Source organism: Penaeus monodon, chromosome 13, assembly GCF_015228065.2.
Source record: "Penaeus monodon isolate SGIC_2016 chromosome 13, NSTDA_Pmon_1, whole genome shotgun sequence".
NCBI lineage: Eukaryota > Metazoa > Arthropoda > Malacostraca > Decapoda > Penaeidae > Penaeus > Penaeus monodon.
Window position 1 is genome coordinate 28,339,973 of NC_051398.1, and position 12,498 is coordinate 28,352,470.

Below are 12,498 nucleotides of genomic sequence, written 5' to 3' on the forward strand. Positions count from 1 at the left end.
AAATTTAAATATTATAATATATTATATAAAATATATATATATATATTTTTTTTAAAAACTGTTACTACACACCACACACACCACCCAAACCACAAACCACACACAAAACACCACACACACACCACCACACACACACACAAACCCCAAAACCCCACACACACAACAACCCCCACACACAACACACACACAAAAACACACACACACACACACCACACATAACACACACACCCCACACACCACACACACAAAAAAACACACACACACACACACACACACACACACACACATACAAAAATATAAAAATATTAATTTTTATATATATTAAAGTATATATTTTATAATTATATATGTGAAATATATATATATTTATATATATAATTAAATATATTATATAAAAATTTTACGCATATTATACACATACTACTGTGTTGTGCTGTGTGCTTGTGTGTCGCGTGTGTGCATTATTAAATATAATAATATAATTATATATTTATTATATTTTATATAAAATATAAATTAAAAAATATATAATATATAAAATATTTTATATATTTATTATTAATGTATATATATACATATATATATTGTATAATATATATTTGTATATAAAATTTTATATAATATAAATATATATTATATTTAATTATTATACTATGTATTATATTTATTATTATTATAAATTATAATTTATGTTGTGTGTGTTGTGTTGTGTGTTTGTGTTGTGTGTGTGGTGTGTGTGTGTGTGTGTGTTGGTGTGATATACATTATAATTTTTTTTTAAATTTTTTTATAAAAAATATTATCATATTTTATATATTAATAAATATATATTTATATATATATTATATTTTTATCATTTTTTATATCACAATAATATATATATATAATATATATAATAAAATTTATAAATATTTTATATGTATTATTTATATTTGTATATATATACTTATTATGTGTTATATATATTATTAATTATATTAATTTATATATATATTTTTTTGTTTTTCCCCCCCTTGAAATTTTTTTATATTTTATATCTATATTAATATATATATTAATATATTTTTTATTTCACACACTCCCACCCACCACACCCCCACCCCCCCACACACACACCCCCACCCCCCCACACAAATTTTATTATTATAATATATTTTTTTTATTTATTTTTTTTAAAAATTATTATACAACACCCCCCACACCCCCCCCCACCCCCCCCCCCTTTTATTATTTTTTATTATATATTATTTTTTAATTTTATGTATAATAAAACTACGTACTGGCCCTTGTTTGTTTGTGCTATTTATTTTTTTTTTTTTTTTTATTTATTTTTTAATAAACTTTTACCCCCCAAACCAACACCCACACACACCCCCACACCCCAACCCCCACACCCCCCCACCACACACCACACCCACCCCACCCCCCACACCCCCACCACACCCACCCAAAAACCACCCCCACCACCACCCCCCCCCAAACCCCCACCCCCCCCACCCCCCCCCCCACCCACCCCCACCCCCCCCCCCCACACCACACACCACCACCCCACCACACCCACCCAACCCACACAAAAAGCACCCAAAAACCCACCACCCCCCCACCCCCCCCCCCCAACCCCCCCAACACCACACCAATTTATATAAAATATTAATATTTTTTTAAAATTTTTATAAAATTTTAATTATGTAAATTTTTATTTCTTATATAAAATTTAATTATATATATTTCGCTAGTATACCCCATATCTTGCGTGTGTAGTGCGTGTGTGTCTGTGTGTGTGGGCGAGTGTGTGCAATATATATATATAAATATATATATATATATATTAATAGAGAGCAGTTATATATTTTTATATAATATATAAAATGTATATAATCATATTATACATATATATGTATAATATTATATATATTATATATTATAGTATATATATCTAGTATATATATTTTATATAATATATATATATATATATAATAATAAATATGTTGTATATATACACAAAAACACCCCAGCCAACACAAAACCAACACACCACACACACCCACACACCACACACACACAACACACACACAACACAACACATATATATATATTTATACACACACACACACACACACAAACCACAAACACAAACACAACACACCCACACCACACAATAATTATATATATTATATTATAATATATAATATATAATATTTATATTTTTTTATATATTAATAATATTTATTTATATATAATTATATATAAAATAAATATATTAACATTGTGTGCGTGTGTGCGTGGTGTGTAAATATATATTTTAATTATTATATATATATATTAAATAAAATTTATAATTATATATATATGGTATTTATATACATCTATATATTTATATATTCTAATATACTAATATATATGTATGTAATTATATATATATTTTTAATATATAATTATATAATATATATATATATAAAAAATATATTATATATTCCAACCCCCAACCACACCATGTTGTGTGTGGTATATATATATATATAATATTATATTATTATAAAATATTAAAAAATTTTATATATATTAGCATTTTAAAATATATTATAAAATAAAATATTCTATAATATATGCATTTATATATTAAATTATATACATTAATATATAAAATTGTTGTGTGTTTTGGGGTGTGTGTGTGTGTTGTTGTTGTGTGTGGTGTGTTGTGTGGGGTTATATATATTATATTATATATATATTATATATATATATATAATTATATGTGTGTGTGTGTGTGGTGTGTGTGTGTGTGTGTGTGTGTGTGTGTGTTATTGTTTTTTTATTATTTTTTAATTTTATTATAATTTATTTTTAAAATTATTAAAATATTAAAATTTATAATATATATTATTACTCCCCACCCCACACACAAACACACACCCACACCACCCAACCCACACCCCCCCACACACCACACACACACCCCCCCACCCCACACCCATTATATTATTATATTTTTTTATATATTTATTTTTATATATTTACATAATATGTTATTTTATATTTTCACCCTTTGGGTTCGTGTGTGTTTTTGTGTGTGTGTTTTATTATAAATATAAAAAATTATTAATATATATATATATTATATATAATATATATATATATATATTATATTCATATAGTATTTATATATTTTTTAAATTTTATTTTTTATATTCGAAAAAATAATATATTTATTATCTATCTTCTATATCTTATATATATTTTAAATATAAAAATTATATATAAATAATATTTTATTATATATATATATCAGTCTGTTCGGCGAACTATTTATTCCTCTATCAATCTATCCACCTATCTATCTTTATATATCAAGCAATCTATCTCGCTGTATATCCATCTGTGCCTCTCTCTCTCTGTCTATCTATCTGTCTATCTGTTTATCGATTTATACGTGTCTATCTATCCCCATCTGCATCCAATATAACTGACGTCCGCCCCCCCCCCCGCCCGACAGTCCTCGCCGCGCACGAGACGATCGTCAAGTGCCCAACCCCGGGGTGCTCCGGGCGAGGCCACGTCAATCAGTCGAGACACTGCCCCCGCTCGCCCCTCCGGGGCCCCGCGCCGGGGGCCCGTCCAAACGGCGCTCGGCACGCCCGCCAAGCATGGCCCTGCTCCGCGCCCCCTACTACCGCTACAGCAACGGGCTGGGCCCCGTGGGGCACAATTTGTCAGGAAAAAGGGGGAGTTCTGTTGTGTGGTGTTGTGTGTTATGCATATATAGTAACATGTATTTTCATTAAAATTTTTATATAAATATAAATAAATTTATTACATAACTAATTTTTTATTTGAATATTGCATATTAATAACTAATGCAGTGTGTGGTGTGTGTGTGTGCGTGTTTGTATGTATGTTGTGTGTGTGTTATTATTTATATTGTAAATTAAATTTAAATATATTATATATAAATATATAATTTTATAATTATATTTATATTTATATTTTATTTATAGGGGTTTTTCTATATCATTCTTATCTACTATCCATAATATATATTAATATTTAAATATTAATATATATTTATTTTAATTTTATATGTATATATATGTATATTTTATATTATTATTTTTTTATTTTTTATTTTTTTATTTTTTATTTATTCTTTTTTGTGTATTGTTAACACACCACACACAAACATATATATATATATATATAATATATAATATCAATATAATATAAAATATATTAAATATATAATATATATATATATCTGTGTATGTGTGTGTGTGTGTGATAAGAAAAGGTATTCAAAGACGGTAGTTGCGTCCTGTCCGTTTAAATTCTGTGCCAGGCTATACTGTCACATTTCCTTGCCATGCCATGACCCCGAATCCGTTCCTCAGTGCATGCCTGTCACTTCCGCAGCCCCGACGTCCGAGCGCCTGCTGCGCCCCGTGTGCCTCGTGAAGCAGCTGGACTTCTCTCAACCGTCGCTCCCTCTGCTGCCGGGAGCCTCTGCGCCGCGCCCCGCCTCCCTCGCGTCGTGCTCCGCAGCAGCGTCTGCTCTCACCTCATCATCCTCGCCCTCCACTGCGTTGTCGTCCGCCACACTCCCGTGCTCACTGTCCAGCGTAGCCTCATCCAGCAGAAGTGCAGCCCTTGACCAGTCGGCGGCAGCTTCGTCATCTTCCCAGTCTCCGCCAGTCGGCCCACCAGCGTCGTCCTCGTCGACCGTTCCCGCGCCGTCGGTGGTGCCAAAAGGTCGAAGCTTCCAGTGCGTCTTCCACGTCAGCTGAATCGTCGTGTTCGGGCGGCGCCTCTGGCTCTGCTGGCCCCCCCTCCCCGCAGGGGTTCGCGTCCTTGTGCTCGCCCGCTCCTGAAGAGGACGCGAGCACGGGTAGGGGAACTCCCCCGACGCCGCCTCTTGCCCCGAGCCCTCCGTGCATCAAGGCCGAAGGCAGCTCCCCCTCGTGCTTCCCGCCAGGCGCGCGGGCCCCCCCGGGCGCTGTGGGGGATCTTTTCCCCGAGCCAGCACTTGTGGAACCGCCGCAGCGCCCGCCGCCGCCGCACGCGACCAGCCCGCCCTCAGACCCCTGGACCCTCCTAAAGCTTGCATGGAGGACGTGGCCGGGGGGCAGGCTGGCCCTCACCCCCACCAACAACAACAACACCACTACCGCTAACAACAACAACAACAGCAGCAGCAACAGCGGCAGTGCGACCCTCACCACCACCACCTCCAGCAGAGCCAACAACAGCGCGAGAAGCGCCACGCAGAGCCCGCACAAGGGCCTGGGCTCCCTGGGCTCGTCCGTGAGCGTGAAGGCGTCCGAGGGCGCCGGAGGCCTCGGCTGCTTCGGCTACAAGGGCGAGGACGAGGCGGCCTCATCCGGCCGGCGACCATCACGGAGGTGCGGGCCAGCGAGGCGCGCTTCGACCTGCCGCACTCGTACACGACGCTCGACCTGGACCGCCAGGCCGCCATCCCCGTCTCGCAGCCCCACATGCCGCCCACGCCCACCACGTTCGACAGCACCTCCGTTGCTGGCGGAGGCTCTACGCCCGTGGGCTCCATCACTCCGATGACCCCCGGGCCGGGCCCCCTGGTGGGCACCAACGGGCCGCTGCTACCCCACGGCCCCTTCGACTCCCTCAAGCCCCCCGCCACCTCAGACTACCCCACCTCCACGCACAACAGCTTCTTCATGAACAAGGCCTGCGGGGCGGAGGTCAAGCTGAACGACACCACGCCGTGCTCCGTGGCCTGCATGCCTCCTGCACCGCCCAACACCATGTACCAGAGGTAATTCGGGCTTTTGTTTCCTACGCAGAAAAAGGATAAATCCTTTTCGACACAATTTACTGAATGCCGAGTTTGGGTCTAAGCACTGCAAAATATGCCAAATTGGGTAGCAGCACATTAACTATATATATATATATATATATATATATATATATATATATTTATATATTTTAATATATATATTATATATTATAATATATATATTATATATATTTATATTATATATATTATATAATATATTTATATATATATTAATATATTTATTTAATATATATATAACTATATTTTATAATAAATCTGTCAGCCTTTTAAGTTTTATGTCCCCGCGCCATTGACTATCCTCTCCCTTCCGCCGCCCCGGGTCCCCACGACATTCCCCCCGCCTCAAATGAGCGTGAAGACGTCGGCGCTCGGACCCAACCCCATGTCCCCGGCGAACGTGATGGACCTGTCGGGCCCCATGGGCACGGGGGGGCCCATGGTTACGTCCCCGCAGTACCCCGGCCCCGGCGTGTCCCCCTGCTACAGCGGGCCCCAGCTGGTGTCCCCGGGGAGCTCCCACGACTCGCAGCACACAAGCCAGACTCTGGACCTCTCGCTGGCCCGCCCGCCGGGATCGCTCAGGTGACCACCGGGGAAACTCAGATGCTAGCAGCCATAAAGTTAAATTTATAGCTCTTTGTGATAAATAAAATGTATGAAGATAATGACAATCATTTGGTCGGCAATTCTATTCTCCTTTTATCACTTCCACTCTGTATCAGTCTGTATATATACTAACAAACCAAAGCATTAGTTTCCAATAATGATACAAAGAATAGTGATAAACAGAGAAAATGGCCCAATATAATCCCACCCTATGTGCATCTTATATAATACAAAATTATGATTCCCACAATCCCTATTGACGCCTAGTCTGCCGGCCTACAGCGTCCCACTAGCCCTGAGTACAGTCCGCCGTCGCGCCTTGGGACAGCCTACCCCGGCGGGGGCGCGCCTTTCCAGCAGCCTCCCATTGACGAACAGACGGAGCCAGTGGACTTCTCCTCCCCTGCGGAACCCGTCAACTTCAGTCTCGCACGCCCCTTGGAGTATGGCGTCACGCCCGACTACGCCCGTGCGCCCACGGCCCCTGCTTGCCCGCCTCACGACAACGGCTATGCAGCAACGCCCCGACAGGACGCACGACTTCCGGAATATGAACGGTAAGCCTCTGATTTGGTCATGGGAGAGCCGCTCGTGAGATTTGGTTAGATTTCATTTCTTGTGTCTTACTTTGCTGCATCACTAACATTTCTAACTTCACTAACAATTGGACGTGTGAACAAAACCACTCTTGTAGCTAACCTTTTTAGGAGTTTAGTGAGTGACTGTATAGTAGCCTTAACCCAGCGCCACTGGTACTAACATTGGCATCTCCCTCTAACACCACTAACAAGCCCCGCCCCCACTGTTAGGCTACAACTCCATGACAACTCGGCCTTACGACGTCACCACGGCCTATAACACCGGCTATATGGGCTACCAGGGCTACCAGGGAGGCTACATGGGGGCCGGGAGCTACGGTGCCACAATGGGTGGGGACTACATGACCACCACCGCCTGCACCACGCCCTATCAGCTTTCCCCGTCACGCTCTCAACCTCCGCCCACGCCCATGCCTGATAGGTACGCCCATCATTCCTGCAACTTACCCTCACAGCTTACCCTTGCAGGCGGTATGAGCGGGTTCAGTGGCTGCTTTATTGTCCTTTCTTTCACTAAGCGCAGACTCGTTTCGGTAGCCGTTTTTGTCTTTGTTGTTGTTAATGCAAATCGCAAGTATTACTCTGAATATAAACTCCGCTTCATAAAGTAGACAATCACAATAAGGATACGTTATAGTAAAATGAACCCCAACATCTATCCCCATGACCCCCCCAATTAGCGCCCCTTCCCTCACCCCGCGTGCGCGCGTATACCCGGAGCACAAAAAACTGATGGGAAAAGTTAAACCCCGTGCCCGACGCCCGGCTGCGACGGCATGGGCCACGTCACGGGGAACTACGCCACGCATCGCAGGTGAGTGTCCATCGTGTATCGTGAAGGCACACACTCTGCTTCGGCGGATCCCAGGGGGGTGTGCCAAGTGTGATCTTCACCTCTCCATGTCTTCTTTTTTTGTTTTGTAGGATACCTTTTCTATTTCGTTCTTCACTGAGCTCTTGTCTGTTATTTGCACTCTGACGATCGGCGAGAAGGTTTGGAAGGGGAGATCGGTCACTTGCCTAACAGCGATGCCATCCGCTTGCAATGTTCGAAAAAAATTAAACTCTTACCTTTCGTAATGAACACTTTTTGTTATTTATTTTATAAAATCAATACGGGCTGTCGTAAATTTTGCAAGGAGAATTCACGCTAGATTACTGTATTGCATCCCATCCGCGTGTGCTGTTATGCTTGCAGATGACTTCTCTCCACCCGGCCCTCTCTCTGTGGTATTCCCTTGTACCAGGACTTCCCTTGTTGCCTGGTGTGCTAAATCATCATAGAGATCGATCACTGTGTTCTGGGAATGTTGTATGTTCCCTTTACTTGTACATAAGCACTTTCGGACACCTCCTGTAAATATTACGGATCTGACCAAGCACTTTCGTATACATCATGAGAAAGCTTAAAATGTTCCGAGAATATTGATGTGTCATTAGAGTTTGCTGGTGCCATATGTGGGTGAGAGGGTAGTATTTATTCTTGCTATTTTTTTCAATTTCAAAAACGATCAGTCTAAATCATGTAAAACGAGACATCCTACTCTGAGCAGCGTTGGCTGTTCTCAGGATGACGATGAGCTTCCCTTCTTCATTCATGCTAGCCTGAGAAGCGCTGAGGAACCTTGGCAGTCATAGAGAATGGCATAATGACGTCACACTGCCATGCTGTCCTCCTGATTGCATTTATGCTGCAGTGCGGGATTAGGTGTGGGATGGAAGAAGAAGGGAACCAATTCGTAGTGGAAAGAGTGATGTGCCTTCACCTGTAGGGGGCTGGGGACTGTGAAATGTCATTACCATAGATTTCTTATTCAGTGACTACCGTAGTCGCCTCTTAGCTTGATTTTCATGAGCCATAGCGGTTGAGACGGAGACAGAGAAAACAAAAGAGAAAAACCGCACTATGCCTTCTGACTTTATACCTTCAAATCATCCCTGGACAGTCATGCCAGCCCACCTGTTATCTACCCCACCACCCATCGTATGTAACCTATTGCACACAGTCTTGGTCAAAAAAATCTTCACCTGGCCAAGTCTAAACCTCGCCCCCACCACCGCCTGTCCGGTTTCCGCCGCCCGACCGTCGCATCCCGCACCAGACACAAGAACTGAAGTGCCCCACGCCGGGATGCGACGGGTCAGGACACGTCACGGGAAACTACTCGTCGCACCGCTCGCTCTCCGGCCCGCCCCCAAACCAAAGCCCAAAACAAGCCAAGATTCTCAGGGTTCCAGCCTCTTTGGTAGTTGCCTCTCGCGTTAACTCCTCACCCTCTCCAACCACACCCACTGACGATGGTCAACCCACCACCGTTGTGTCTCTATCTATATATACTTTTTATCTAGACATTCTATTGAACGTTGATTTCGAAAAGCGAACTTAGTTACATTGTGGAACTATGGTAGATTTTAATTTTTATCTCCTGAGTCTAAAAAGACTGTAAGGGGGTACATCATAAGAAAGGGAACAAAACAAAGGATATTTAATTGCCAAAGTATAATTGATGATATTAGTAGAAGGAAAGTTTTCACAGCAGGAAAGTATTCATGCTGCCCAAGTTTCACAGATGCAAATAGTTGTTCGCGATTCGTGTGTGTGTGTGTCGCCATGTCTGTACCTGCTTTTGTTGGAAACCTTCTTAGGGCCACACCCCTCCCAGCTGACTCCCGAGGCTTGGACCATCATGTTCTGTCTATCAACAGTCATTCTGTGTAATTTCACATTAGCATTTTCACCATGTATATAAAATTGCGGAAATCGAGCATGTCCCCTTTAACAAGACACCAAGAGTGTAACTGTTGGTGAGAGTGTTGCATGATCAGTTCATCTGAGACTCCAAGCAGAGACTAGAGACGTAATGTAACGTACAAAATCAGACAGCGCGAGTGGTCCCGTTTTGTGGCGGAGCCCCGACGTGTGTGGGAGGGTGTGGCTCGCCTGTGTGCCCTCGTGTGTCTCACAAGTTGGTGTATGGGAGGCCCAACGTAACTGAAGCCCAGTCATCCAAGGATAGACCAAAGTAACTTCAACAAATCAATACTAATTCTCAAGTCTCATTCTGTAACCTTTAGTCGAATGATTAAATTATTCAAATTGGTGCCGCACCAGAGTGTAGAGTCATAGTTGTTAGACTAGTTTGCCCGGGAGTGGGCCGGGGGTTTTCCTTGCCCCCACCCTCCCTCATGAAGCGCTGCTCTTGCCCCACTCACCTCACTTGACCTCACAACACCTCACTGACCGCAATTGTGCTGCCCTTAGCTGTCCAGTCCCTGGATGTGATGGGTCGGGGCACTCCACGGGCAAGTTTCTCAGTCACAGGAGGTAAGAAGGCCTGAGCTTGCGGGAGCCAGCTTGAACACCACTTGAGGCCTTCATTTCTACCTGTCTGCCACGATTCATTTTGTTCATGTCTGTTAACGTTCACTTTGTGGTATCTGCAAACAGTGCTTTCTGGGGAGACATTACTTGAGGCTTTAGATCAAGATGGAGAGAGGGAGGGTCTTCTTAAGCTAGCAATGTATTCATGTATTTGCTTTGTTCACGGACATTTCGTTCACAAAGCCCATGTAGTCCCTTGATTAGAGGAAGGGGCTCCATGCGGCAGGTTTCCCAAAGTCAGATCTATAATCGTAGATTTAGATTTAGCCACTTTAGAGCCATTCAAGCTCATGCAAAGCCTTCAGACCCCCACTTAGTTCTGACCCTCAAGGGAGGGGGCCCATTTGGATTCCATTTTTCTCTACCATGCTAGTCCCCCTTTGGTGGGGACATACGGGCACCCCAAAGCTGAAAAAATAATTAGCGTCAAAAGTGGAAAATACTAAAGGGGACTGTGTAGCGGGGGGGTTTGCCGAGGGGGGCCCAGACTAATTTGCCTGGGGGTTTTTGTCCCCCCCCCCCCCCCCCCCCTTCCTCGGGGGTTGTCCCATCGCCAACCGCAACAAGATGCGGTCCCTGGAGGGTGGCGGGGGGGCGGGGCTGGGTATGGGCATGGGCGTCCCCACTGGGTTAGCCGCCATGGGTGAGCCCCGGCCTCCTCTCCTGGCGGCCTCGTACTCCACGGGCGCGCCCACAGGTCCGCCAGCGGCCGCCCACACTCTCTTGGCCCGCCCGCTCCTCCACCCACTCCAGCCCCCGCCCACCAAGAAGCTCAGGAGGGAGGGAAATTAAAGCCATGACGTACAAGACCTTTTCGTTTGCATGTTACCTTTTCCCACCCAAATTCCTGCAACACGCCCACCACACACGCCCGCGGAGCCACGCCAGGTGGCTACCCAGCCACACACATCACACTCAGTACCTACTCAATTACGAGACGTCGGGGAAATGGCCATGCCACGTCTTCATTTAGGCGATACCACTCCCTCCTATTCAGATTCTCTATCTGTCTATCTATCCCCCCCCCCTCTCTCTCTCTCTCTCTCTCTCTCTCTCCCTCTCCCTCTCCCCCCCCTCCCTCCCTCCCCCCCTTTTCTCTTTTTTTTCCCCCCCCTCTCCCCCTCCTCTCTCTCCTCTCTCTCTCTCTTTACCCCCCTTTCCCCCCCCCCCCTCTCTCTCTTTTCTCTCCTCTCTCTCCTCTCTCTCTCTCTCTCTCTCTCTCTCTTCTCTCTCCCTCTCTTTTCCCTCCTCCGTCTCCTCCCTCTCTCCCCCTCTCCTTCTCCTCTTCTCTCTCTCTATCTCTCTCTCTTCTCTCTTTTCCCCCCTCTCCCCCTTTTCTCCCCCTCCCTCCTCTCTCTTCCCTCTCTCCTTCCTCTCTCTCTCTTCTCTCTCTCTCTCTCTCCTCTCTCTCTCTCTCTTTCTCTCTTTCCCCCTTAAAATTCCCCCTCCCCCCTCCTCCCTCCCCCCCCCCTCCTTTTCTCTTTTCCCCTCTCTCCCTCTCTCTCCTCTTCTCTCTCTTTTCTCTCCTCTTCTCTCTTTTTCTCTCTCTTTCTTCTTTGTCTCTTTTCTCTCTCTTTTTCCCCTCCCTCTCCTCCTCCATCTCTCCTTTTCCCCCCCCTCTTTTTTCCCCTCTCTCTCTCCTCTCTCCCTCCCTCTCTTCGTCTCTCTCTCTCTCTTTTCTCTTTTTTCTCCTTCTCTCTTTTCTCTCTTTTCTCTCTCTCTTTTTCTCCTCTTTGTATTCTCTCTCTTCTCTCCCCCCTCCCCCCTCCCTCCCCCCCCCCTTTTCCCCCTTTCTCTCTTCTCTTCCCCTCTTTTTTCTCTCTCTCCTTTTTCTCTCTCTCTCTCTCTCTCTCTCCCTCTCTCTCTCCCCCTCTCTCTTCTCTCCTCTCTTTCTCTCCTTTTTCTCTCTCCTTTTTCTTCTCTCCTCTTTTTCTCTCTTTTCCTCCTCTTTTCTCTCTTTTCTCTTCTCTCTTCCCCTCCCTCTTCTTCTCTCTCTCTTTCTCTCTCTTTCCCCCCCTTCCCCCCCTCCCCCCTCCCCCCTCTCTCTTCCCCCCCTTTCCCCTTTCTCTCCCCCCCTTCCCCTC

The 12,498-nt window shown here is 44.1% G+C and overlaps 3 protein-coding genes across 3 annotated transcripts in view; all 3 read left to right on the forward strand.

Annotated features, from left to right (window-relative positions):
- The first annotated feature begins 3,644 nt into the window (after nt 1-3,644).
- LOC119579911 (probable serine/threonine-protein kinase samkC) lies at nt 3,645-5,789 on the forward strand. The gene is made up of 4 exons (XM_037927757.1): nt 3,645-3,695; nt 4,386-4,769; nt 4,831-5,094; nt 5,181-5,789. Exons 1-4 carry the CDS (start codon nt 3,645-3,647, stop codon nt 5,787-5,789), a joined length of 1,308 nt encoding a protein of 435 aa, XP_037783685.1.
- Nucleotides 5,790-6,173: 384 nt separating this feature from the next.
- Nucleotides 6,174-7,643, forward strand: LOC119579912. The gene is made up of 3 exons (XM_037927758.1): nt 6,174-6,409; nt 6,701-6,990; nt 7,243-7,643. The coding sequence occupies exons 1-3, from the start codon at nt 6,174-6,176 to the stop codon at nt 7,641-7,643; spliced, it is 927 nt and encodes a 308-aa protein (XP_037783686.1).
- Nucleotides 7,644-8,938: 1,295 nt separating this feature from the next.
- The window catches only part of LOC119579913 (suppression of tumorigenicity 18 protein-like), a 15,030-nt gene continuing 11,470 nt past the window's right edge, over nt 8,939-12,498 (forward strand). Inside the window, exons 1-4 of the mRNA XM_037927759.1 lie at nt 8,939-9,016; nt 9,135-9,244; nt 10,259-10,357; nt 10,598-10,752. Of these exons, the coding sequence (XP_037783687.1) occupies nt 8,939-9,016; nt 9,135-9,244; nt 10,259-10,357; nt 10,598-10,752 (442 nt within the window). The remainder of the gene's footprint in view (nt 9,017-9,134; nt 9,245-10,258; nt 10,358-10,597; nt 10,753-12,498) is intronic.